This window comes from Microchirus variegatus (assembly GCF_963457635.1).
Source record: "Microchirus variegatus genome assembly, chromosome: 7".
Lineage (NCBI taxonomy): Eukaryota > Metazoa > Chordata > Actinopteri > Pleuronectiformes > Soleidae > Microchirus > Microchirus variegatus.
This window is the reverse complement of record NC_139808.1, coordinates 28,114,195-28,141,307: the sequence shown is the minus strand read 5'-3', so window position 1 is coordinate 28,141,307 and position 27,113 is coordinate 28,114,195. Positions and strand designations below refer to the sequence as shown.

The window sequence follows — 27,113 nt, the reverse complement described above, 5'->3', positions numbered from 1 at the left end:
TAAGGTCATTTGTTTAAAATGACAATTGTGTATAAAGGGAGAATGTCAATGTGCATATCTAAAAGTATATTTTGACTGTAAATAATTGAATGTTGGACATATACAGTCTATTTTAATGTTTTATCTTTTTATCGTGATGTCAAACATCTACTTCCTCTATTGTCTTGCATATATATACACTGTACAGTTTGAAGTACAACATTTCTACAGGTACTTCTTCAATCAGCAGCAGCAGCTGACCAGGAACATGAATAGAGAACTGTGTTGTCTATGTACTGTAATGGCAGTGACATCTTGTGGCCGTATTGTACAACTGCATGTGACAGCTGAGAAAATTATATTTGGTATATATGTGTGTGTGGGATCTCAATGCAATAACGACATTCTTTTTTACATTACATTTTTTTCCTATCCTGATGATTCTGATGCCTGGTAAATCCTACTAATGTTTAATCCTATTATCAGCCTCTCCTACGTGATCTCTTTAATCCTAATACTCCATCTCAATCTAACCCCGCTCTGCTCTCTAAGTGTGAGTTCTCCAGAGTGTGAGAAGCATTTAGTAGCCAAGTGTTATGTGCCCACGTATAGTTGTTTACACACTGATGTAAATTGACAAGTTAAACATTAAAACATGATGCTTTAATGTACAATGGATATATTAATCTACTGAATATATTTGAGCATCAAATTGTCCATAGAGAGAAAACACAGTGGGGAAAAGACATTTGGACGCATGGTGGAGTTTCCAGCCTTTTATGCGTTATCATATTGTCACATGTGCTTTTTCTCACTCCACTCTAGTGGGAAAAGTCACAGTACCAGTTCTACAGTGCAGCAAGAGTTTTTGATCAATTATTTTGTGATTCAAAATAATCACAGAAGAGCTTCCGGACGTCTTCTGCACGACTTTGGTCCAAACCGGTTGAGAGGAGTTGCTTGTGGATGGGCTGAGGGCTCTCCGACTCGGACACCTCCATCTGCCACTCCACCTTGAAGGCGTCGCCGTGGGACTCGCAGATGTTGTGCAGAATGCAGCACGCCAGGATCATGGTGGGAACCACGTCCAGCCCGCAGTCGTTCCTCTTGCTCAGACACTGCCAGCGCGCCCTCAGCTTCAGCAGCGCCTCCTCGGACGCTCGGAGCGCTCTGGCGATTTGCTGGTTAAAGAGATGCTGCGACTCCGTCAGTGCCGCGTGACTCGCTCCTCTGCCTTTTTCTTCAGGGTAAGCGTTCATCAGCCAGCTTTGCAGCGGGTAGCAGGTCTCCCCCAGCAGCACGTACCTGGAGGATATGAAAAATACACACTACTTGAATTTATACTATAGGTCCTTCAAGGACATGGTTGAGAACCACTGGCTCGAACTTTACCTGAGTGGTTTTCCCATGAAAATGGGCAGTGAAGCAGGCGATAGTCCACCCTCTGCAGCTGTGGCCCACAGTGATGAGTTCTGTAAGATGTCAGCTGGGTCTGTCCCACCTGGGAAACTGGCGCACACATCCCAGAATTGCCCTCGGCCATTGACAGCCACCTGAAACAACAGAGAGACACTGATGGTGCAACATTTGAAGTGGGACAAATATTTTTTGACGCAGCTCTGCCTTTTTTTTTACCTGAGACAGCACTGAAAGCCAACCGGCAGGATTAGCATAGTCCGATGCATTGTTCGATGGAGAGATGATCGCAGTGTGGAGTGTCGCTACGGCAGCGACACAGTGAGGAAAGCCAAAACGAGACAGGAAGAGCTGCGCCGAATCCTCCAGCTCTCGCTCATCGGGCGTTCGCAGGTACGCCGAGCCGAGGAGCGCCACGATGGCGTGACACATGTCCCTGACGCAGCGGCACACGGTGGACTTCCCCACGCCGAACAGCGCGCTGATGGTGCGGTACTCGATGTTGGACGCCAGGCGCCACAGAGCCACTGCGACGCGCTTCTCCACCGGCAGTGCCAGGCGGAAGCAGGTGTCCTGGCGTGCCAGGCGAGGCCTCAGCTTGTCGCAGAGGTAGAAAAACGTCTCCTGGCTCATGCGGAACTTGTCCAGCCAATCGGAGGCCTGGAATTCTGTCATCACCACCCGCTCCCACCAGTCAGTCCTCGGAGTGGAGACCCAGGGACGAGTGCGGATGCGGGCGTTGGAGGGCATGCTTCCTGCTATCATCATCTGAGGAGGAAAAGAAATAAAGTGAACCTTTTTTTGTTTGACAATAGCAAGTTACTAGTTTATTTATGTTATTATTAATACAACAATGTAATACTCATATACTGTATATTGTACGACTGCAATTTTCTGTTCAGTCTTAAGAGGTCACACTGGGCTTTGGGAGACTGTGACAACCATTTTATATATATATATATATTGTAGTGACGGGAGACTGATGGGAGTGGGTTCTTATGTGTTGACAGAACTGTTATTGTTGTGATGTGTTGCAGCTTGATGTTTGGTTTGCATGTTCGGAGTGTTGTTGTTATGCCCTGCTGTGTTCTGGGGATGTTTGTTGTTGAATTGGTGGAGACAGTGATTTTGTGGCGTGTCACCATGACTTTGTTTGTGTCTCAGGTTGTTAATAAAGTTTACGGACCTACTCGCTGCTGAGAAAACAGCACGAGAGCCGTGTTGAACTACAGATCTGTCTCTTGGGACTTTCTTCCGCTTGAGCTCGCCACAATATTCTGACATTTTTAAGTCTAACCCATTAATCAGTTTCAGATAAAATAATTATCTAATAAAAATGTATTATAACCATTGTCTTTGGCCATGTTTGTCCATCTTTTGTGAGAAGCATAACTAAAAAAAATACAGATTTGATAACCTTTTAATGGTTAGTTTATAGTTTATGACCAATGAAGGAGATTATTATGTTTTCCTGGTGATCTGTATCTATCTGCATTCAGAAATGCTGATCGTAACCGACAAGATAAGAACACTTTTTAATGTTGTGTAAACATGCAAAATACTAAATCTTTTCTGTCCTATTGCACATCAAAATGGCAGTCACAATATGTCTGGAAGCAATACAACCTTTTACCTAAATGGTACAGCCCTTAGAATAAACATCAGCATACACACAGAACACACAAGTACTGTCACAATAAACAGTAATAATAATAATAATAATAATACATCTAATTTCTGTGTCTGTATATTGCAATTAAATAATGGTTTGTACGATTACTTTTGCATATTGTTATAGTATGGTGCAAAATATGTCCATTAAACTGTAGTCTAAACCATGGTTTCTTCATCCTGGTTCTGGGGACCCACTGTCCTACTTAACGGGCCAGAGAGAGGGGGAAAAGGAGAGCGGACTGACCATGAGCATCCTCCTCTGTCTCTGGAGGAAATACTGTCGGTGTCTGACGCGTCTCTGAATCTCGTTGCGCCTCTGGACGTTCGCGTTGTTGATGTCCCTCCTGCGCTTAAGCAGCATGTAAGTCATCAGGAACATGAACGAGCGCAGCTCTTCCTCTTCCACCATGTTTTCACGGCTACAAACTACGACGTCACGTTACGAGAATACGTTAATTAGTCATAAAAGCTAAACATTATATGCTTAGATATAGAATGAAAGGCGCCGCCCCCCGGAGGCGAAACAGCATCTTCTACCATTTATTAACAAACTTGTGTACATTTTCTTGCTCTTTCCGGTTAAATCTGGGGGGCTTCCGTTTTGTGGGCGTGACCACCATCTGGGTGCTGCCATCTGGCGGATTTACAAATGATGACACAAATGTAGAAAAACATCACATTGAGGTGTAATGTGAGTTCATTTACTTGAATAAAATACAAATTTACGAGAAATTAAAGCCTTAAGAAGTTAATATACAATAATTATTGTTATTGTTTACTGTGAATAGTGAATAAATACTATAATAGTATTGTATTATAATAATAATGCCGTGTAAATACTGTAAGTGGCTCAGGAAATTTAGTGACAAAATACCAACGTTTATAAATCATATACATTTCAGCCAACTGGCCATAAAATCCTCCTAATATGTCACAGAGACTCAGGAATAATGTTTATATAACAAACTGAACTCACCAACAACAATAGTGAAGACAAAATATTTGCATTAAAAAAAACATTTTGCAGACTGCAAATCATGTTTATGTTTTGAAATCATGTTTTGGCGTCAGGTGGCGCCACCTACCGCTGTCTACCAATCATTGCAGTCAGTAGAGTCTCAGCTGCCGAGCAACCACGGGTTGCCAGTTACGTCAGAAAACGAAACCTAAAAGACCTCAGTATTTTGAATTTGAATGTAGTAACTGTTTTTGGCCACATTCTTACATATGGCACCTTTAATATTACACTTTAAAATGTAGCAGGGAAGAAACAAAAGCATTTAAAGCAGTGTTAGTTGCATAATCGTGGAATAAAACGTATAAGAGATCAGTATAATGGACACAAACCATCTAAATCTGTACACCTCTCAGCTATCCTGTGTTTATTCCATAGAGTGTCTTGCTACAGCTGTCATGTCATCAAGGACAGAATCACAGCCTCGAACACAATCAACATCCATCGCTGACAGACTCAACAAAACGTGACAATGGCATGTTTATAGAAAAAATATTTATTATGGGGATACAGCGTCTACTTTTTGAACGGAACATTTCATGGAAAAAGAACGGGAGAGACCAAATTGTGATGTCAGCGGGTGTGTTTAGTCTGTCCGAGGAACTCTGCGTCCTTCAGATAAAGAAGACGCCAGAGTTTGAAGAGTTGGATTCATCTTGAGTTCGCCCTGTGTCAGTGACCCTGATGTGGAGGATGAAGCAGTAGAAGATGGATGAATGGATTTATCCGTGGAGTTATTGGGTGTAGTGTTAGTCAGGAGAAGAGGTAAACATCAGCGTGTGATCCTCTGCAACAACTTTAGGACACAACTTTAACTCGAGCGATGAACAACTCTGCCGCTGCGTTCTCAAACTCTTTGGCGTCCATGTCGCCGCCCGGCCCCCGCGTCTGGGCCCCCGACATGGCCGCAGCCAACTTGTGGGGCGAGATCTTGGCGCTGGCCTTCAGGTAGCGGATGGCCTTCACGTTGGCCTCCAGACAGGCGTTTGCCTTCGCGTTGACGCAGCAGTTGGCGTCGCAGCCCTGGGACGTCTCCAGGGCCTCCTTCAGGGTCCCCAGCACGGCCGCGCACAGCGCCCGCGAGGCCGGCCCTTCGTCCGGGCAGCAGACCTCGGCATACAGCCTCTGAGCCTGCCGGATGTAGTCCGAGAAAACGGCGCACGTGAGCACGCCGTGGCGGAAGACGTCGTACGGGACGGCCTCGTGGTCGTGGCAGTGGAGCCGCCGGAGCAGCGGGGCGGAGGTGGAGGCCGGGACTCCGCCCTCGCTGCATAGACACTGCAGAGTCTGTGTGTAGAGGCTTCCTCTCACTCCTCCTCCTTCACCTTCACCTCCTCCTCCTCCTGTGGGGCTCTCGGTGCAGGCACCTTCCTGGCCCTCAAGAGTCTCTCCTGGATGTTTGCCGGGCCCTGTGAGGTTCAGGAGGTCATAGGCCACACGGACGTTGTTGCTGAAGGCAGATCTGGGTTCAACGTGGAACATTAAATAGTTAGGAGAACATTAAAGGTGCCATATGTAAGAATGTGGCCAAAAATGGTTTCTACATTCAAATTTGGGGATAATGAATTTTTGTAAAAAATAAAAATAAAAATAAAAATGTTTCAACTTTTGTCATTTAAAAAAATAATTTTTGAATTATTATTATTTTTTTAAATAAACTTTTTTCAAAACCTTTTGTCAATGTTCTTTAAAAATATATATATCTTTCAATTTTTGTCAAATTGTTTTCCAATGGTTATTTAAAAAAAATGTTTTGTTTTTTTTTCAAAAAATTTATTTTTCAATTTTTGTCAATCTTTTATTTTTATTTTTAAATAATGTTTCAACTTTTGTTAGTTTCAACTTTAGTTTTAATTTTTAATGTTTCATCTGAATCAGATGTGTTGGAGCAGGGCAACATGTAAAACATGGCAGGGCTGTGTTCCCTGAGGACCAGGGTTGGGAAACACTGCCTTACAGTACATAATTTAAAAATCAGACACAATAAAAACAAATAAAATACAGGTGATAAAAATACAGATATCAAAGCAAAATCATAATAAAGCTAAAAAGGTAACATAGAGAAGGTGTGAAGGGAGTCAATATTGCGGATTAAAGCGGTTAAAATGACTGTATTTGTAAAAGTCAGCTGATTCAGTGTGAGTCCGCAGCGCTAACCTCTGAGAGTGATGCGCCAGCCGCAGGTGCCACAGAGCCCGGTTGAGATGCTGCTGCTCTCGGGCGCCTGCGCTCAGCGGGCCGTTGCTCAGCTGATCCCCGTCGCCGCATCCAGCTGTGCCGGCGCCTCTGTCCGACATGGAGGCCAGGTGGCAGAAGTGGTCCGCGAGAAACCCGATAGGGTCGTCCGACCTGGCCTCGACCATCTTGAGGATGGCCCCGCGGAGGAGCTCTCCCACTCCCGCCTGCGACAGAAAGTCCCGGTCCATGTCCGATTTGGTGGCCTTGCCCTCGGGCATCTCGGGAGCGGCGACTCCTGACCGGCGTTTCTCTTTGTCCGCCATTGCTGTTGACGTCCCGTGTCGCAGCAACGGCAGCGGAAGTCATTGACGACCGGTCGTAAAACCGGAAATTGACCATTTATTTATTTATTCATTTAATTTTTAATTTAAATGTTTTATTTATCAAACGAAATCTTTTTTCGTAATCACAAAATAACAAATATAGTCGGACGTAAAAATAATAATAAAAAAAATGAACAAACATTTTTTTATTATTATTAATTTTTGTCTTACATCAGGGTTCTATTCGGTTATAAAATATCGGGGTAGAAATCAGAATTATGAGTTTTAGACTCATGGAATTTTATTATATTATTAAAAAAATATATATTATTATTATATTAAAATAAAAACAACAAAAAACATTTAAGTTGTCGTTGCATCCACACACACACATACTCACACACATAGCAAACTCATTTGATATTTTATTGAACTCAATTACCTTGCTTTTTAGAAAATACAACATTATAATATTATTTTGTGACAATACCAATTACACATAAATCACACGTATAGAGCGGCTCAGCTTTAGTGTTTTTACTTTTCTGCCTGATCCAATTTTGAATTGATATCTGTACTTCCTTACTCAACCTGCTGCCTTAGCAGTCAAACTTCATATCAGTGACAAAACATTGATGGATAATAACTCGCATGTGTACATTTAACCTCACAAAAAATAAAATAAATCAATAAAACAACAAACGGACAATAAAAAAACAACAGTAACACAAGCCCATGACCTAAATGTGTGCTGTGGAAACAAAGCTGCACCATGATTGTCATTAATGGGACAATATTTTCTGTTTTTTTTTTTAACCATATCTCCAATAAATATCACATTGAGAAAGTTTAAATAATCGTGGGCCTTTGTTCTTTTTCTTCAAGGTAATATCTTTTAAAATCATGGCGTTGCACCTCTATATTCAGAGCAGTCGTTTTCATTTTGTGCAATCATAACGCCCGCGCTGCGTCGCCAGCGTGCGTCGAGATGCCGTTCACGAGCGGCGAATGGGTTCCGTTGGCGAAGGTGGCTTTTTTCGACGCGGGGACTTCGCCGTTGATGTAGACGTTGTGCGCGGGCAGGAAGTCTCTCTGCAGCTTGTGCTCCAGGAGCATGTGGTTCTGAGGAGGGAGGCCGAGGCACGCTCTGAGGAAGACACACGAGTCAGTGTCAGACACGAACATCAACAGCAAAAGTCCATGTGGTGTCCACTTATACAGTACTGTTCAAAAGTTTGGGGTCACTTAGAAATGTCCTTATTTTTTAAGGAAAAGCACTGTTTTTCTTCAATGAAAATAACATTAAATGAATCAGAAATACACTCTATACATTGTTAATGTGGTAAACGACTATTCTAGCAGCAAAAGTCTGGTTTTTAATGGAATATGTACATAGGTGTATAGAGGCCCATTTCCAGTGTTCTAATGGTATGTTGTGTTGGCTAATCACGCTAGAAGGCTATTGGATGATTAGAAAACCCTTGAAAACCCTTGTGCAATGATGTTAGCACAGCTGAAAACAGTTTTGCTGGTTCTTTGACGAACGGGCAAAAATCATTATTTCTAATCTTGACAGTGTTTTGACTATATTTTCTATTCATTTTGCAACTCTTTTGGTGAATAAAAGTGTGACCTTTAATGGAAAACACAACAAAATTGTATATTTTCCTCTAAATGGGAACGTAACTTCCAAAATCGACATAATTTTCTATTGACGAAGAGATGAAACTAGCGATTGAGACCAACCGAACACCTTAAAAGTGAAACTGATGCTCACCTCATGATGTTCTCTATGCTGGCTCTCTGGCGGAAGAAGGAGTTGATGACCGGCGTTCCCGGTGGCACCAGCGGCGCCTTGCAGAGGAAGGAAAGCAGCGCTAAGACGCTGTGGAAAGACTGGAAGTCCCTCTCGCCCTGAGGCCGCACCGTCACGCGCTGACACAGCTCCGTCAGGATCACCAGGTCCAGGATGATCGGGCTGGCCAGCAGGGAGTCCTGTTGCAGAGACGAGAACAAATAGGGTGAGAAACTAAGGCATAAAGTGACGGTTTAAGACGTTTTTGAATATGTGGAGTTCATTTGCTGCAGCAAAACATAGTTCCCAGCAGGGTGGGAAGTTAGCAGCCCTTCGTTGAGAGTGGAGAACCCTGTTAGTGGCCTGATAGAAGATACAAGACATTTCCTTTTAATAAAATTGCCCTAGTAATGAGCCTAAATGTCACTGATAGTGAAACTGTCGCAGTACTAGTACCACAGGAATCCCCCATAGTTTGACTACTTCTTTCCGTTTTGCACATCAGCAACGACTATGACATCATCATATCTATCAGTTAAGTTACTGAACTGCTTAATTTTTCACTATAGCTGCAGTAGATTTTCTGCATCTTTACATTTTGAGGGCGATAATTTGTACGTTTTAATTTGTTAGTAGAAAAAAAAGTGTCATAATCCCTTTAATAAGTGGTGCACAATAAAAAAAAAGCACTATTGCTAAATGTACCGTGTGTGTGTGTGTGGACAATAATTGGAATAGATAATAGCACTGAGCTAAAGAAGGTTAGCCCCCTGAAACAGGAAACAGCTATTGTAATATGTAGGTGACCTGTATCTTTAAATTAGCTCCGATACTCGCTGAGAGAAGGATTAACAATAAGCTCCGTCTCCTGAGACTCCTCCTCCATAACTGCAGTCGGACAAGTGTTAAGGATTCAGAAACTGCAGCAGCATAATAATAATAATAAGGCAGGTACATTTAATGACCACTGACCTCACAGGTGTTGTGCAGAGCTATAGTATTGGTGCCACCCATCATTATTTCTGAGGTATACTCATCCATGGCGCGCTTGCTGTCCCCCACGTATGGAACGTACTTTATCACCACCTGAAACAACACACATTAGAAGATGATGAAGTCTGAGCAGCAGGTGTGTTGTTTTGTTAGACGTCCACACAGGATTCTCAGTGGTCACTCACACAGTGGTCTGGCTTCTCTCCCGGCTGGTACAGGATGGGGTTGGAGCGTACCATGTCGTCCACCACGTTGCTCTTGGAGATCTCTTTGGAGCGGAACTGCTGCGGAGCGGACAGGTTCTTGCCGTCGTTGTTGCCCAGGTGGTTGTAGCTGACGATGGCGGTCGGCTGTCAACAGGACGAGGGTTATTAAGACTTATAAAATAAAAAGGCTTAACAAAGGCGAAATGTGTAAAACCTGTTCGACAGTATTTACCTTGTCTGTATATGGAACATATTTGTACTTTCTTTTAACTGTTTGTTATTTAAAAATAAAGGGCATTCTATTCTATTCAACATTGATCTTTAGCATTTAAAACACTGCATTTGCATGGTTCAAGTGTTTTCATGTACAATATTGGACCGTTGAAACACAGTGTACATCAAATAACCTTGACTGAAGCCTCCCTATCTATATTTTAATTCTCAAAATATGGTGCGAGAGCTTCCTCTGGAGGAAAATCAGATATAGTGTTCTACTAATTAATTTACATTCCACTGTTTTATTAATTTCTGCTTGATTTTTCGTTTTAATTTCTATAATTTATAATTATAATACAATTTCCACTGTATGTCCTTGCCTGTACAGCACTATGGCTATGACCTTCTACAAATGAAGAAAATGAAACAAATCACAAAAGAAAAATTAAATAATAATCATTAAGAGTCACCTTATCTCGCGCTCCATCATAATCTAATGTCACTATACGAATGTGTGAAGTATAATTATTATATCACCTTTAATACCACTACTATAACTAAAACGACCAATGCTATGACTTAAGAAAAACAACAATAATACAGTTCCTCTACAGCACGTGTCAAACTCGAGGCCCGGGGGCCAGGTGTGGCCCGCCACGTCATTTTTTGTGGCCTGCGAGTGATGAATTAGTCTTAAAAACTGTGATCTATGGTGCACAAAGCACCATAGATCACCATAGACCTTTTGAGTGAGTTCGACACCCCTGCTCTAGAGTATATAGGTGTGATTTGAGTGACACTGATCGGTAATCCCTCAGCACCTCCTCCTCCTCCTCACCTTGATCCCCGCGCTGACCAGAAAGTCCACGAGCACCGACTTGATCTTGGTCTGCCCGGATTTGAAGTCGTCTCCGCCGATGAACACGCCTCTCTCCACGGCGAGCTCCACGGCCCCCGGGACGAAGGTGTTCTGCGGGGAGCCGTTGATGAAGTCGCAGTCCTCCAGAATACTGGCCACGGCGAACAGAGTGGAGGGAGATATCTCCTCTGCTCCAGTCTGACGGCACACGGCAGGAGGAAAATGTATCATTATTACACCAAAGACGAACGCTTTTCGACTCACTCTTCCCCTGAGAGTTTCCCAACATCCGCTTTGTAAAGCAGCAACTTTATCAAATATTTAAGTCCGCGATAGAAACTCTTATTGTTGCTGAAGACGAGATAATAACTCGCCCAAGAGGTTCAAATAACAACTCTAATCCCCTAATCTGCTATAAAAGGAATAGCTGACTGTTTCAGGGTCATCCTGGCATTTAATTTACAAACACACAGCGGAGCGCTCATCTCTTCATCCTCTAAAGCTTTCAAATCACACAATATGATGGGAGGATTAGAGAGGGAAATTAAAGTTGACGGTGTGATTCCTGACGCCACGGCTCACGGACAATTACAGACTTTTAAATAAACGGGAACGCTCTGCCGACTCACGCTGAAAAGGAATAGTTACGTTTCTTTTTGAAGAGAGTCTGCCGAGCACACTACACTGTCTTAAGTCTCTGATATCGATGTAGTAGATATATAGTATGTCTGCATAATTTTAACGATTATTCTCGGAACCGATTAATCGCTTGGTCCATAAAATGTCAGAAAATGTTAAAAAAACGTCGATCGCCGTTTGTCAAACCTGGAAATGACGATGTTCTCGAACGTCTATTTTGTCCACAAACCAAAATGATTCAGTTTTAATGATTTCTTTGTTACGTGGAGCAAAGAAACGAAGAAAATAATCACATTTGAGAAGCTAAAACAATCAGAAATCTTGTTTTTATCATGAAAAAAAGCTTCAAACGAATAAATCATTTAGTAATCGGTTAATCGATAAATGGTTTCAGCTTGAGTTTGGATTAAGTTACTGAATGATGCAGTCGTAGATCAGCGACTACTGTATCCCTGCGAGCTACAAAATGCTGATTTTCCCAGTGGACTTTGGTGTTGGAGAGTGAGATATTTACCAAGTTCTTCTACTTCTTTAAAGGGATAGTTCGGAATTTTGGACATAAGACCTATTTTCCAACTCAGCTGGTGTGATGGAGACGTCTGGAGACATTTTCAAGAAATGTCATTCAGTTCTTCTAGTTGCCGAGTTCGCTGATGCTATGGCTAGCGCAAGTCAATGATACAAGTTAGCATGGCATTAAAAACACTCATACCGACTCCACAGTGCACCCGAGGCAAATCGAGGGTAACGGCAGACTATCAATGTACATATCTGTGTTGATAGAATGTTTGAAATAAAATCAACCTTGCAATTTGAAGGATTTATGTCTCAGCAGCAGCAGCGCGTCATACTTCCAGCAGCGGCAGAAGTATATTGCTGAGAAAGTAGTCCCTCAAAAATTCATGCGATGAGACGTTAGTTTTATTTCAAAACATTCTATCAACACAGTTATGTACATCGATAGTCTGCCGTTACAATCGATTTGCCTCGGGTGCACTGTGGAGTCGGTATGAGTGTTTTTAATGCCATGCTAACTTGTATCATTGACTTGCGCTAGCCATAGCACCAGCGAACTCAGGAACTAGAAGAACTGAATGAAATTTCTTGAAAAGGTCTCCAGACGTCTCCATCACATCGGCTGAGTTGGAAAATAGGTCTTATGTTCAAAATTCTGAACTATCCCTTTAAGCTTCTCCCTTTAGTATTCTGGATCTGCCCAAATGTCCTCATGTCCTCCTTCACAGCGTCCATGAACCTTCTGTGCGGTCTTCTCTACTCTCACCTCAGAGACAAACACATTCTTCTCTGCCTCTCCCGACTTCCTCATACAATACCACAGCTCCATTTCTTGGCACCCGATCATAAGCTTTCTCTGTAAAAGTCAACCTGTTCTTCTTGTGTTCAGGTCGATTTACAGAAACAAATTCACCACCGTCACCAAACTCTCCTCTCACCTGGATTGCGGCGAGCAGGTTCTTGGCGGTGTCGTTGGTCCCAGCGACGATGTCGCAGAAGCGCTCCGTGTTCGCCGTCCACAGAACGATGACTCTGTCCACACCGCTTGACTCGCGGAAGTCCCTGATGTCGGCGCGTACCTGCTCCACCTGCGACATCGTTTATTATTTAATAAAGCAGTAATTAAGATGTACAACAGGAATGACATGGCGGCATTAAATCAGATTTCGATCAGGCAGTCCCAGGGCTCCCAAAGTGCATGCTCACTCGTTGAGGTATTTAACGACTCCATTGAGCGTCTCAGCAATTATAATAATAATCATTAACATCTTTAAACGGACACCTGGGCCTGAGTCCGTTACCTGCTCCATCATCGTCCCCGTGAGGATGTTGTCGGCGCGGCTCTCCTGGTTCGCGGCGATGAATTCTGGGATGTAGATGGACGGCCGAGGTTTCATTTGGCTCATGTGCGGTCGCAGATGCTCCTGCAGTGACCAGTCCAGCACCTGCGCTCGCTCCATAGCGCTGCCCAGGTCCATTGAGGAAATATCCCAGCCTGAAAAAAAACCACACAAACTTCAGGATAAAGGTTCACTGTGTAAAATGAAGGTCTTCCTGACCTCTAGAGACGCCCTGGGGTCAGATTCTGCTGCCGTTAACACACATACACATGCACTTTTTCCTGTTTCAGGGCTTAAAACACTCAGTATGTGCAGTTGTCTGTACCGTCAAAGACGATATCATTCGGGTGCACCATGGGTAGGAGGTCGCGGAAGGGAACGTTGACTTCGCCCTCGAGCCCTGATCCCAGACAGACGGTGGAGGCCTGCAGCAGGGAGCCAAAGTAATTTGCTTTCTAAAGAATGAGGAAGATAGAGAGAGGTTTTAGTCCTTCTATGGAGCAAAAAACCCCAACCAGGTCATACATTTAATAATACAAGTCCATATAAAGAGAAAACCCAGAGAGCGAGTTAAGCTCTTCACACTCTACCGACCATGTCAGTGTAATCAGCTCCTCCACCGCAGCAGGCTGGATTTAAATCACGGGACAAAGATCTGTTCGCTGCCCAGCGTTAGCCTCGGGTTAACACACATCCTGTACTACTTAGTCATATGCTGTGGGGAATGGAAGGTTTCCGTTCCACGTACCTTTACTCCAGTCTTCGTCCTCCAGGTGAGACCCATCTTGTTGGCCAACACCGTGGCCGTGACCGTGGTGCCGTTGTTGCCCCCCCAGCCCACCAGCATCACGCCCAGCCGGGGCACGTGCCTCTCGGTGCGGAACGTCATCTCCGTGGTGCGGGGCGTCACCTGTTTAGTCAGAGCGGCGGTTAGTTAGAGTAGGCATAGACATAAAGGGGTCACAGCAGCATTACTTTAAGGATATATCAGTGTTGTCTCCTTCCATTGTCCCCCATCCTCTCTGTTATTTGCATGTTTGGTCTCTGTCTCCCACTGTCTGTCTGTTCCTGCTGCTAGCCGGGCGTGGCTGACCTATCTTCCAACCTTCAAACACACCTGTTCTGCATCTTTTTGCCTCCTGCCGACAGCCACTTTGATTAACGCTTGTTTTCCTCTGCTTTCACATCATCTGCTTGCTTTCCACATCCTATCCCCAACCCACATACAGTACCTGGACTTACAGAACCCCCAAATACCCCCTGGACTTATCTGGATAGCTCTGTTAACCTTCTACCAATAAAACAGCTTGGGGGACTCAATTATTAGTCAGTCAATACTACACTTTTTACGCAATTTCCCCCCCAGGGATCAATAAAGTACTTCTGATTCTGACACAGGTCAACACAGTAGTCATTACTACACTACATTACTTGAGTACTAAGAATAGATACTACATAAAGTGCTCAGTAGACATTAGATATTATACTGTAATATGAGTACTGACTACAAAGAGCATAAGTACTTATTATTAAATTAGTACACTAATTATTACTAGTATTAGGTACATAGTGATTATAACATCATTACAGACATGAGTACTCGATACTCAAACCTAGTATGCGTTGTCACGTGAATAATACTGTGATAATAACATAAATAGACAATAGTTTCAGGTGTAGACAGCAGACTTACTGTGACTTTGTTGCCCTCCCTGCTCACGGACGTGGTGTCATACTGATACTGAGCCACTATGTGTGTGTCCGTGTACTTCACATTCGGGCTGTTAACGTGGATGTTCACAGACATGTCTGCAACACAGAAGAAGAGGGGAAAACACAGTATTTGTTAAACTATTGCGTATTGTGTGTATGTGTGTTGTAAAACTACGGGTAGTGATGCGTCACATCGACACGTCTGCCCCTCATTTGCACACTATGTCACCGCGTGACATAATCAATACAAAACAAACAGTTGAGTTATCTAACGTCTGTCACAGCTGGAGATAAGCACAACTATTTATTTACAACGAGTATTTCTACTGTTACTGTTACTGACCGTTAAAACAAGCTAGCAGTAGCCTCAACAGATACAGGAAGTGAATGAATGAGTGCACGCGACTGTTCCAGAAGAATCCCCCGTCAACTGCCTCACAGTAGACCGGTAAACCTCGATGTGCTCGTCGCTGTGGAAAGAAGAAGACACGTCTCGCTTTCTGGAATGATGATGAGAAGTAAATGTCAACGCCTACTTATGTTCACCAGAGAAGAAGAACAAATGCCGGGCTCGGTTCCTGTCGCACGCCCACGTGACCTTCCAGATCTGGCTATAGACGACGTCAGAGCAACGAGCCAATCAGAGAGCTCGGAGGAGGTGCGCTACGTCGCGTTACGTACGACTGTGGTCGAGAATTGCGTCTCGTCGTTTCCGTATGCACGGCTCTTCTATGCAACAGCAGCAGAGGCGATTGTAGAGTCTGTAGGGGCCCTAGGCAAACATTAAAGTAAAAGTATGTTAGAATATAAATGTAAAGAACAATAAAATAGTGTCAATGCTTTTAAAAAACGATATAAACTTAGTAAAAAAAGATATGCATTACAGAAAGAACCCACATTATAAAACAATATAAATATATAGAACAATTAAATACTGTAAATAACTGAAAAAAACATATATAAACTGAGTAAAAAAAGATATGCATTACACTGCAAATAATTCAATACGTCGCATCAGCTTTGGTTGCCAGATTTGTCAAAAACACGGAAATAAGGAGCTGCGTCTAGCGTGACACTACAATCTGTTGTATTATTATTATTATTGGTCCTATGTGGTAAATTTCCGTGTGTTAGCTGAGCATTATTAGCAGACATGATATAAGTTGAATATAAGCATGAGAGAGATGTGGCAATTTATGTTTAACTCAGGGGTGTCAAACTGGCGAGGTGATGGAAAATAGACAGAATATAAGACTGAATATATTTCCTAGTTGTAATAAGTTGTAACTATTGCTTTATTATTACACTCAACTTTAAATTACATGTATTTAAACTGTTTTATATATGTTTTTATTGTGAAGTATACATCATTTTATATGAAAACAAGCCCTTTTTTTAACATTGCCACAAGACTTGTGTAACTCAGCTGTAGATGTATCTGAGGTGAAACCTCTTTGCTTGAGGGCTTCATCCACCTGGAGCCTGCGCTCCACTAACCAGACAAGTGAACTGACAGTCTAACGAGATAACCGCCACATTCCTCCACAAACAAAGCATTGACACCCTCGTGACATAGAGTCCTGACACCCTACACCAGTGAACATGTAAGAATTTGGATATTGTAATTAGCTAATACTTTTCATTTCATATTTGCATGATGATATTCTCAAATGTCTTGTTTTGTCCACAAACGAAAATGATTCAGTTTAAATGATTTATTTTTCTTGTATGGTGCAAAGAAACCAGAAAATATTCACATTTAAGAAGCTAAAACGATCAGAATTCTGTTTTTAATAATGAAAAAAAAACCTAAAACTAATAAACCAAAAAATAGTTGATGATTCATTTAGTAATTGTTTCAGCTCTAGATTTGATTGATTTAACATACAGAACAGCAGCAGATGTTTACTCCTTGTATATAACATATACTGTTGGAGTATTGGATTACTGGAATATATATATACACATGTATATATATATATATATATATATACATATATATACATATATATACATGTATACATATGTATATATATATATATATATTTAGATAGCATAAAACTAACAAACAATCAAAAATAATAAAAATGCAGAGATAAAGGTATACACTCATCTTGCTGATGACGTCAGGTCGCCCCGCCCCCTGATTGGACAGCGTCACTTTACGTAGCAACGGTCCGGAAGATGTCGTCGAGGCCAGTCCTGAAAAACTTCCGCCTTAAGTTGTAAAGAAAACATAGCAGCAGCTAAAAGGCAGTCGACATCGTAACCAGTCCGCCCGAGGAGTCAGAGTTAGAGGCAAGTTCACCCCCGAAACGCACGCACTGACTCACACACGTCACGCAAAGCAGTTTGTTGACGCGCTGTCGCTCGCCGGCTAATACGAATGTACACTTTGCCGTAGCTAGCACGTAAGCTACGCTGTTCAGTGCTAGCCTGATGAGCTAGCACCGATCTGTTCGGCCATAGGCCTCACCTGGGAATCCTGACGCATGGAGCGCGTTAAAGTGTGTCACTGTACTCTGTCTAATATGACACACATTTGATTTTTTAGTTTTTATGACGTTGTAATTATAAGCGAACATTTCAGTCAGCCTTTCGGTGTCCACTCGCTAGCTATCCCCCAGTTAGCACGGTAGCTAGTCAATGTAGCATTCCAGTTAGGCAGCCGTCCCGTCTGACGCTGTGCCTGACTAAAATTGCAACGTTTATGAATATTTTGGCACATATTTTGGCTTTCAGACATGTCATGTAAAGCTCGGGTACAGGGCTAGCTGAATACTCGAATGTTTTGGTGGCCGGTTTTAAAGCTAATCTGGTACTCAGTCAAGTCCTGTCACCACCCCTGGATATGCAATAGATCGAAACAAGTGGGGAAACAAGAGTAGATATGCTTATTTTTCCTTATAAGTTCCATTTTAGCTGTTCTTTCGTCACACTGGCTTGTTGTCCACAGATAATACAGATAATATATAACTGACTGCCGCTCCCCTCCATGTTAGAAAGATAAGTTAAGTTGTCAACCTCAACAGTGAATCTGTTATCTGCTTTAATCTTGAGGCTGTACATAATATGTACATAGACACTCATCCACCATTTTATTAGGTACACTGGACACCTTCTGAAGTAGCATTAGTGTCATTCAGTGTGGTTTTCTGCTGCTGCAGCTCATCTGCACCAAGCTCATCTGTTGGCACATACAGAGATGGTCTTCTGCATAGCTCGGTTGTAACAAGTGTTTTTCTTGAGTTACTGTTGTCGTTCTGTCATGGCCCCTCTCTTGACATTTGTAGGCATTTTTTTGGAAAGAGAATCGCCATTTGTTGGACATTTCTATATTTATATTGTGAAAATCCCTGTCGATCAGCAGATTTTCCAATACTCAGACCAGCCTGTCTGGCACAAACAAACTATGCCACATACAGTGTCACATAAATGTAATTTCTTCCTCATTTTAACGCTTCATTTCTATACGCCAACATGTGATCAGGTGTTTAGATATTTGTGTGAACAACTTCTGCAACTGACAATAATAGATTTTGGACTGACAAAAAAAGACATTTGTAAGTGTCTCCTTGAATGATAGTGGGCTTTTCCCCCCATTATTAATTATACTTTTGTGAGTGAATGATTAATACAAAACCCTGCTTTTTGCAGGTTTTTGATTGAGGAGGTTGTATTATTTCTTATCTTTGACAACTCATAGATTAGACATGCAACCTTTTCACTCCAAAGACCACATCCAATGCCCAAACCTAGTGTCAAATATTGTATGGAATTGATTGAAATCTTTTACATGTTGGTCAACATCAGATCAGAGGAGAACAAAAGCCATAGTGTTGCTGAACACATGTAACTAATAGCTGGAAAAAACTGTTTTTTACAATGATATTTGACAAAATGTATTGTAATAATAGCTGGTAATTGTGCTTCCTCATGTCAGTCAGCACCAGTGATAGACCAGATTTGCTGTTTCCCTTTTTATGACCGAATCTGTCTATCCTAATTAAGATATTCTCAGCAGCTTACAAATAAAAATAACATTTTCTTGCTTCTGTCTCCCATTTATTTCCTCTGCAGACTCTTCTACTCTGGAGCTTGTGTGGGTTTCAGTGTGTGTGTGAGTGTGTGTGAGTGAGTGAGTGAGTGTGTGTGGGTGAGTGAGTGAGTGCATGTGTGAGTGCGTGTGAGCTGCAGTTTCCTCCTCACAGTTTCACCAAGAGCTGCTCCTCCCTGGAGGATGACAATGGAGGAGATGAAGAATGAAGCGGAGACAAACTCCATGGTATCCATGACGCTGTACGCCGTGATGTACCCAGTTTTTAATGAGGTAAAACATCCAGTGCTAACAACAATACACTTTAGCTAATCGTTCCCAGCTGTTCAGTCAGTGTTCTCTTAAACGCTTTTCATACTTGGAGGATTAATTATAGCAGTTTTTTAAATTCTCACTGAGTGTGTTGGTTTTTTTTTTTTTAGCCAGAAAAGGGGAACCAGAGGTAGTTAGTCCGGCTGTCAAAATCGACAGCTGTTCCATTTTCCAGTATTTCTTACCTGTAAATATTCTTGATTCAGATGATCAGTGATGTCCTAATTCATAACATTGTGTTTTCCTTTCCAACTTTGTTTTCCTATTAGCTGGAGAGGATCAACCTTTCAGCAGCTCAGACGCTCAGAGCGGCCTTCATAAAGGTAGGACCGTGCATGGACAAGCTGGCCTGAAACATGCATGCATAAAAAATATCTAAACGACAATCGTGACTTCATATCAGAAAAAATAAAAATACTTTAGGGCTGGATTCCAGTTTTCCAAAAACGTTGCAAAGCAAGTATGTTCCATAGCTCCAGATCTTATCTGATATCATTTAAAAGTCAGTGAAAATGGAACAGTAGCTCTGCACTTAGACAGAAACTACTGTCTATTACAAAGACTACAAAGAACATTTCACACAACAGAGATGTCAGAACATTCCTGCATCTCCAAAACGGATTGAATGAACACATGCTTTTTCTTATCGATTGATCTGCGGATGATGTTCGGCTTGATTTTTGTCTTTTAAAAAGAGCACAAAGCAGGCAAAAGTCTCGATTTTAATATTTCAGGGTTGTCATCAAATGTTTTACTCTGACTCAGTCTTTTTAAGTTGTTTTTTCCTTGAAAGTGATAAAGGCACCACACAATGAAAACTCGAGAAAGCACCTGGAGCCTAAACCTTCACCAGGGCAGCTCAGTTCCTGGACCTATTCATTCTTCATTGGGTCATAACCTCATATCCTAGGAACATTTTCATAAAAATCAAATCAAAACCTCCTTGGTGGATGTAACAAAGTAGAAGTATTCATGGAGCAGAGGAATTCCTCAGGGCAATGGCTGAAAAGCTCGCAGTCCCTGCCCTGAACAGCAGAGGGAGCTCCAGACAGAGATTTGGAAAGACTTAACCCTTTTTCCTTTAACCCCATTTATCTCCACAAGAGGTCTCTACTCTACTTTGACTTCTTTCAGGTCACCAATGAAGGTGCACGGTCATTAGTGCTGCTTTGTTTCTGTCAATAATCATGCACGCAAACACGAAAGCATACAAAGATTCACCAGAGCCTTGGTTTTCTTATGCCTTCTGTAAAGATAGAATAGAAAAGAGAGAAGTCAATAGATGTTAATCATGGGAGTTTAATGTGAAGTTGAAGTAACGCAAAGGCAGATTTATTTACAGAGTGCTTTTTATACACAAAGGTAGCTTCAAGGTTCTGTACACAAACCTTTAGAAACGGTAGCAAAACTGTTAAATGGGGTTAAAGATGGGTTAAAAATGTAATATACTGCAAAAAAAAGGATATATAAAAAGTTAATTAAGGTTAAAAGACCCCAAATTGTTAGAATTCTCATTATAAAAGCACAGCAAAAGATTTTAAAAATAAACGGTCTACAATTGTTTATAGTTTATTTTGAAAGAAATGAAAGCTATGCATTGACTGTTACTGTATCTTTTAGATTGCATTGTATGTGTTGTGTTCAGCTGCTCTCGGTGAACTGTAGCGTCGACGCTAACACGATACCCGACTGTCGTCGTTACACGAGCCTCGTTGCACGGCTGTGATTGCACAGTCAATAAAAACACGGTGTTCATGTACTCTCCCTCTCTCTGTATTGTCGCTGATGTACGACGCTGTTCACTGTGCTGTACGCATCAAATATTAATGAAGACGACGCAGCAGTTGTCCTTTTACAAACCAAAGGGAGATGTGATTGCGCTTACAGCTGTTGTACTGTTGTGGCATTTGTGGGTTCTTTTATTCCCCTGACCCACTGATTGGTGTCTCTCCTGCCCTGCAGCATCCTGGCTGGAGTAATTTGAGATTAAATTATTCAGTAGCTGAGGAGTTTTGTCCATTCATCCCAAGCCGATCGCAACCGGATTGTGCCGTTCGATTAACTCGGAAGCTCGTAGCCCAGAGGCCTCTGCTTTCTTATGCTGCGCTGCGCCTCATTTTTCTTCTCCTCTGATTCCCTCCTCTTGTCAGGCGGAGAGGGAGAACCCTGGTTTAACTCAGGACATCATAATGAAGATCTTGGAGAAAAAGAACGTCCAAATCAACTTCACCGAGTCTCTGCTGCGCATGGCCGCGGACGATGTGGAAGGTGATTATAACATCTCTTCAGATATCGCGGGGTGGAAAGTGTTTCCTGTCCGTGTTTCGCATTTTGCCGATGATGCAGCTCTGGATATCCATCTAATCTCCATTTCGTTGGTAAACACCACTGCCTGTAAAAAAGATAATATGACTGACTGGAGTTTTGTGCTGTTGGTAGAGAAAGAGTGAGCTAACAAGTGCAAGTTACAGCCACTTTCACCTGCCGTCCCCTGACATTTGTCCATTTTGGATGGATGCATTATATCTTTGAGTATCATCAGTCATTGGCATTGTATTGAAATTATATTTCTATTATTAGGACTAGACGACGATATATATCCATATTATATCTGTATTGTGACAAGAGATATTGTCATATCATAAGGTATCTGTGATGACTTATCCTGGTTTTAAAGGCTGGTGCATAAATAACCATCATATTCATTTATATTGGTTTGTGAAATACACTAAAAATTATAAATTAAGTATATATATTTAAATATATGCATGTGTGTGTGTATATATATATGTATATATTAAATTTATATGAAATGTATAATATTTAGTGTATGTATTTGTATATATAAGTGTGTATATATATATATATATATATGTGTGTGTATATATACTGTATATGTATGTGTATGTGTATATACGTATATTATATACACATATGTATATATGTGTATATGTATATGTTTATATATATGTACGTGTGTGTGTGTGTGTATATATATATATATATATATACACATACGCAGATGTGTATGTGTACACATCTGCGTATGTGTACACAGACAAAATATATATGTACAAACAGGACTTAACATGTATTAGACTTGTTTTCTTGTTTTTATGACAGGGGCTCTACTAAATTTCATCACATTTTTTTTATTTGTTTGTAAAATGCAAAAAATATCCTTCATTTAACAAATTTAACAAATCCAAAGAAACAAACCGGGCATCATCTGAAATCGTGGTGATGTTCTTCTGTGTGCTTACAGCACCCCCTGTTGGACAACTTGGCAATTACTTCGCACTGATGTGCGTCTGCTGTGTGTACGTTAAACTGGAAAAGTGTTTTTAAAATTTAAATTGCGATACCGTCCGACTCTGTCACCTTGTTTGTTTGTTTGTTTGTTTGTGTGTCTGCCTGGTAACCTGAATGATTGAATGCACTGCAAAAACACCCCCTTTTCCTGCAGATTTCATGATTGACCGGCCCGAGCAGGAGTTCCAGGATTTAAACGAGAAGGCCAGAGCTCTGAAACACATCCTCAGCAAAATCCCAGATGAGATCAATGACAGAGTACGCTTCCTACAGACTATCAAGTGAGTGAGCGTGTGCACACATACCAATAAGCACGCTATGCAGGTTATTTTCTGTTGTATTGTCCTGTGTACTGTGTACTGTGTACATAATGACACCTTTGCTGTGTGAACATACATTCACTGTTTCAGTAATTTCAGCTGTTGTCTTTTCACAGAGACATAGCCAGCGCCATAAAAGAGCTTCTGGACACGGTCAACAACGTCATCAAGAAGTACCAATACCAGAATCGCAGAGTGAGTAAACACAAATAATATGACGTCGTCTGTATCCCATCGCGTCTTTTTGTTCCTCACTGTGTTTCCTCTGCTCACCCAAGGCCCTGGAACACCAGAAAAAGGAGTTTGTGAAATACTCCAAAAGTTTCAGCGACACCCTCAAAACGTACTTCAAAGACGGAAAGTAAGTGCAAAACCATGTTTTTTTCTCCTGTATTTTAAAGTGGAAAAAAAACTAACAAAACAATACTTGTTAATGATTCACCTTTTTCAGGTGGTGTTTTTTTGCTTTACACAAACACAAACAGTGTCCTTGTGTTTGTGTGTGTGTGTGTGTGAATCTACGTTAAAAAGACCTGAAATGTGCTGATGTTGATTTGTTTATTGAGGAAAAACCAATGAGTTAAAAGGTTTCTTTTAAATAATGTTATTGTTCTCATGTTGTAGATATTCTGGCTGCACTATGACTACATTGCGTATAATGTTTCTCATTTTTTTGCTATATTTTTTATATTCCTACATGTTAATAATGCATGATTACTATTTATTACCTTTTTATTTTACTGTCTTTACTGCTGTGACACCACAAATGTCCCCTGGTGTGGGACTCGTAAAAGACTTTCCCATCCTATTATGGGGTTATTATTGTTAGTTGCAGCTAAAGTAGATCAAAATTAGCACACGATGAGCTTCGTGAGGAAGCGACGGACTGTGGTTTTATGTGCTAGTTAAACATTAAACTGACGGCTTTATTCTGACAGTGGATTTTTAGATGTGACGTTTTTTTTTTTAGTGTCGTAGATGTTTACGGCCTCTGCTGCTCATTTTTCTTCCAAATTGTCCACGTAATGCTTTTTGTTATCATCATTAGGGACCGAGCACACACAGTGTGCATAGGACCCTAATGATTATTTTTCTCTCCACGGAATCTCGAATTTGACCCCCTAAATGTGTGTGAAAACGGAAGAAAATTGCCACGCAAACCAGAACTGGCTAAACATTCGATAATGTAATGGAATTGCGAAAGACCAATGCAAAATGGCTCAGTAGTGCACCCCTCAGGTCAAAGCTGATGGAGCGGCCGAAATTTAGTTTGGTGGGAATATCGTTCAGCCCAGCCCAGCCCAGCCCATCGTTTTCTCTCCACAGATTCTCGAATTTGGCCCCCTAAATGTGCTTGAAAACAGAAGTAAATTGCTATGCAAAGCGAAAATTCGATAAAATAATGGAGTTGCGGAAAAAACAATGCAAAATGGCTCAGTAGCGCCCCCCTCAGGAATTTCACAAAATCCGCTGGGAACATCGTTCAGCCCAAGACAAACAAAAAATCCTCTTGGGACCATGTCCTCGACTCAACAGGAAGTCGGCCATCTTGGTTTTGGCGTCCAACTTGCCGTTTTGCAAGTTTCATAAACTGCGAACCTTACTGAGGGCGTTTATCGTAGCAACACGAAAAGCGCGCCAGATTGTTCTAGACCCATCCAGTGACAATTATTATTATTTTTAGCCCGAGGGAATCTCGAATTTGACCCACTAAACGTGCACGAAAACGGACAAAAATTGCCACGCAAACCAGAACTGCCAAAAATTTGATAAAATAATGGACTCACATGAAACCAATGCAAAATGGCCTGCTGTTGGCGCCGGCGTCTGCTAAGGCCCGCACTACGCTGCTTGCATCTTATTGTTTTCTTGTCTTTTTTGTGTGCTCCCAGGGCGATAAATGTCTTCATCAGTGCAAACCGACTCATCCACCAAACCAACCTCATACTGCAGACCTTCAAAACCGTGGCCTAGCCCTCGGAGACCACAGAGGCCCCGCCGTCGTCCTGCGGGGGGAGCGACTGCGAGAATGGTGGAAGCTTGACAAGCGCCTGACCCATATATGTAAATTAGAAAGAGTTGATTTTAGGGTTGGGGGAGGGAGGGATAGGGAGGGATGGGGGGGGGGGGGTCAATTCCATTGGAGTCGAGATTCTAGATTCCAGTTCAAGAGACTGAAAAGTGCCATTTGTTTTGTTTTTTCAATGAGGATTTTCCAGTCTTGAAGTGGAACTGAATGGGCCCAAAGTCTTGGTTGATTGATTTTATCTGGACAGTTTTAATTTATAACCCTGGTCTTTGGTTGGGAGTAGGTGAGGCGAGGTGTTTATTAAAGACTAATTGCCATTTTTTTTTTTTTCTAATATATTCATGTTGATCATTTTACTTTTAGCTTTTCAATCATTTGCTACACACATGCGAGACCACTCTCCAGTCTCAGCCGTCTACACTGGTTTTCTCTTCTCGCTTCCTATTTGTGTGTCATTTTCGCCATGGTGTGTACGTGCAGGATTGACAAGAGAACAAAAAGAAAAGAAAGAAAGAAAGCACCCGACTGCAGGTGGAAAAACGGCCGCGAGGAGAGGAGAGGAAATGGTGCTGGACATTTAGGAAGCAGACTCCCGATTTTTATTTCTCTTTACTATCAGAAGACAGAAAGCCAAATGACTTCCAGCACAGTGTGCGCCTTACCAAGTCTTGTAACATTCCCTCCTCTCAGAGTGTAATGAAGTGGAGCCCAGTCCCTGCTGCTGAGGGATGTAGAGAGAGAGACATGAACGTTCTGTATTTAACTGATACCTGGTTGCAAATGTTCAATAAATAGTTTCCAAATGATGATGCTTTTTAAATGTGTCCGAGTCCAATGTGTGTGCGGTCTCCGTGTCAAGTGGACTTCCAGATTTGATTTTCCTCCTCTGAATGATTCTTTTTCACATGCAGATCGTGACGAATGTGATTTTTATCTTCAAGTGTGTTGCTCAAGCATTCTCTTTTCAGACGGTCTTCTGCAAACCGTGGTCCTAACGAGTGTCGGGTGTGGCCCCCCGAGGCTACCGTGCTCACAAGGTACTCTAGTCCTGGTTTTATGTCAAAGTGTCTTTGTTTACTTTATCTTCTGCATACCGTGATTTTCCCTCTCTTTCAGATCATTCTCTGGAAACCCCCCAACGTGCGTGAAAGCCGATCAGCGGTTTCTGAAATACTCGGAGAAGCCCGCCATGAAGAGGTGTGCCTAATAAAGTGGCTGGTAAGTGTATTTGGGGATTACTTTGTAATATTGCTGTCATATTTATTGTAGTTTTATCGCTCAGCTTATCGTTGCCATGCTCCGTCAGCTTGAACTTGAACAGTATTCATCAACAGCTGATCATCAGCTTTCATTTCATGACGCAGTTAAATGTGAAAAAACGACGACAACAGCCTGTGCTTTCTTTTTTAACTGTACTTCCAGGTCGTTTTTCCTTGATGGTGCCATTGTTGGCTGAAATACTGCTCTTGACGACTGTGCGCACAGAGACAGAATAATGGCTCCAGTGTTGCCTGGAAACGGCAGACCCAAGAAATCATCAAGGGGACTTGAAGGTTCCAGAGTGAAATTGCTGTAAGAGGGCTTTATTTCCCCCTTCTTCCTCTTTCTCTCGCTCGGTCGTTCAACGTTTGTTTGATCCGTTTGGAAGCTGGCGAATCATCGCCTTTGTCACCACAGAGGAGAGAGTTAGGAAAACAACTGTACATAGTTTTCATTTATTTTGGGCCTTTTTTTGGACATTAAGACAAAGACTCAAACAAATGTTAAATGAGTTTGTGTATAACTAGTGTTTTTGTCTAAACAAGTTAAAGTTTTTCTTCATTTTAAATGTTTAATACACTATTTTAACATGCAGTAAATTGTAAATAACTGACAGATATTTAAAGTTATTCTGGACAAATGGGCAAATGGGCACTCACTACTACTGCTACTACCGTTACTGCTACTAGTCTACTACTGCTACTACTATTACTACTGCTGCTACAGCTACTGCTACTACTATTACTTACTGCTAATGCTACAGCTACAGCTACTACTGTAGGTTGCTATTGCTACTAGAAGCAGTAGCAGTAGTAGCAGCAAGTAATAGTAGTAGTATTAGCAGCAGTAGTAGAAATTACTGCTGTAGCGGTATTGGTAGCTACTACCAACTAGTAGTAGGTATTGCTATTGCTACTAGTAGTAGGTATTGCTATTGCTACTAGTAGTAGTAGGTATTGCT

At 41.8% G+C, this 27,113-nt stretch overlaps 4 protein-coding genes across 5 annotated transcripts; 1 reads left to right on the top strand and 3 right to left on the bottom strand.

Annotated features, from left to right (window-relative positions):
• Positions 1 to 851: 851 nt before the first annotated feature.
• LOC310929308 (uncharacterized protein) lies at positions 852 to 3,478 on the bottom strand (the record flags this gene model as incomplete). Its single annotated transcript, XM_083892031.1, has 4 exons — positions 852 to 1,284; positions 1,372 to 1,532; positions 1,615 to 2,163; positions 3,314 to 3,478. The coding sequence occupies 4 exons, from the start codon at positions 3,476 to 3,478 to the stop codon at positions 852 to 854; spliced, it is 1,308 nt and encodes a 435-aa protein (XP_083748157.1).
• Positions 3,479 to 4,882: 1,404 nt separating this feature from the next.
• Positions 4,883 to 6,585, bottom strand: tpgs1 (tubulin polyglutamylase complex subunit 1; the record flags this gene model as incomplete). Its single annotated transcript, XM_083892255.1, has 2 exons — positions 4,883 to 5,546; positions 6,242 to 6,585. 2 exons carry the CDS (start codon positions 6,583 to 6,585, stop codon positions 4,883 to 4,885), a joined length of 1,008 nt encoding a protein of 335 aa, XP_083748381.1.
• Positions 6,586 to 7,112: 527 nt separating this feature from the next.
• Positions 7,113 to 15,492, bottom strand: LOC310929140 (inositol-3-phosphate synthase 1-B-like). Of its 2 annotated transcripts, none has more exons than XM_083891855.1 (12): positions 15,409 to 15,492; positions 15,206 to 15,332; positions 14,843 to 14,958; positions 13,898 to 14,059; positions 13,475 to 13,604; positions 13,111 to 13,304; positions 12,748 to 12,897; positions 10,634 to 10,852; positions 9,559 to 9,723; positions 9,353 to 9,466; positions 8,363 to 8,580; positions 7,113 to 7,732 (listed from the first exon to the last, which is right to left on the bottom strand). In XM_083891855.1, exons 3-12 carry the CDS (start codon positions 14,954 to 14,956, stop codon positions 7,537 to 7,539), a joined length of 1,662 nt encoding a protein of 553 aa, XP_083747981.1. In that variant the 5' UTR covers positions 14,957 to 14,958; positions 15,206 to 15,332; positions 15,409 to 15,492; the 3' UTR covers positions 7,113 to 7,536. The 2 variants fall into 2 exon arrangements, with proteins under 2 accessions (XP_083747981.1, XP_083747982.1); XM_083891856.1 differs by having other exon boundaries at positions 13,475 to 13,574.
• A 1,549-nt stretch (positions 15,493 to 17,041) lies between these two features.
• Positions 17,042 to 24,945, top strand: LOC310929906 (programmed cell death protein 10). The gene is made up of 8 exons (XM_083892769.1): positions 17,042 to 17,160; positions 18,943 to 19,192; positions 19,501 to 19,554; positions 21,382 to 21,499; positions 22,698 to 22,824; positions 22,980 to 23,058; positions 23,142 to 23,224; positions 24,756 to 24,945. The coding sequence occupies exons 2-8, from the start codon at positions 19,103 to 19,105 to the stop codon at positions 24,835 to 24,837; spliced, it is 633 nt and encodes a 210-aa protein (XP_083748895.1). The 5' UTR covers positions 17,042 to 17,160; positions 18,943 to 19,102; the 3' UTR covers positions 24,838 to 24,945.
• The last annotated feature ends 2,168 nt before the right edge of the window (positions 24,946 to 27,113 follow it).

Bases quoted from the DNA above. Each gene is read 5' to 3' on its own strand.
- LOC310929140 (XM_083891855.1), bottom strand. From the start codon at position 14,956: ATGTCTGTGAACATCCACGTTAACAGCCCGAATGTGAAGTACACGGAC. The intron at 9,467-9,558 runs GTGAGTGACCAC...GTGTTGTTTCAG, and splicing joins GAGAGAAGCCAGACCACTGT to GTGGTGATAAAGTACGTTCC. The intron at 7,733-8,362 runs GTGAGCATCAGT...TGTCTTCCTCAG, and splicing joins AGCATAGAGAACATCATGAG to AGCGTGCCTCGGCCTCCCTC.
- LOC310929906 (XM_083892769.1), top strand. From the start codon at position 19,103: ATGACAATGGAGGAGATGAAGAATGAAGCGGAGACAAACTCCATGGTA. The intron at 22,825-22,979 runs GTGAGTGAGCGT...GTCTTTTCACAG, and splicing joins CGCTTCCTACAGACTATCAA to AGACATAGCCAGCGCCATAA. The intron at 23,059-23,141 runs GTGAGTAAACAC...TGCTCACCCAAG, and splicing joins ACCAATACCAGAATCGCAGA to GCCCTGGAACACCAGAAAAA.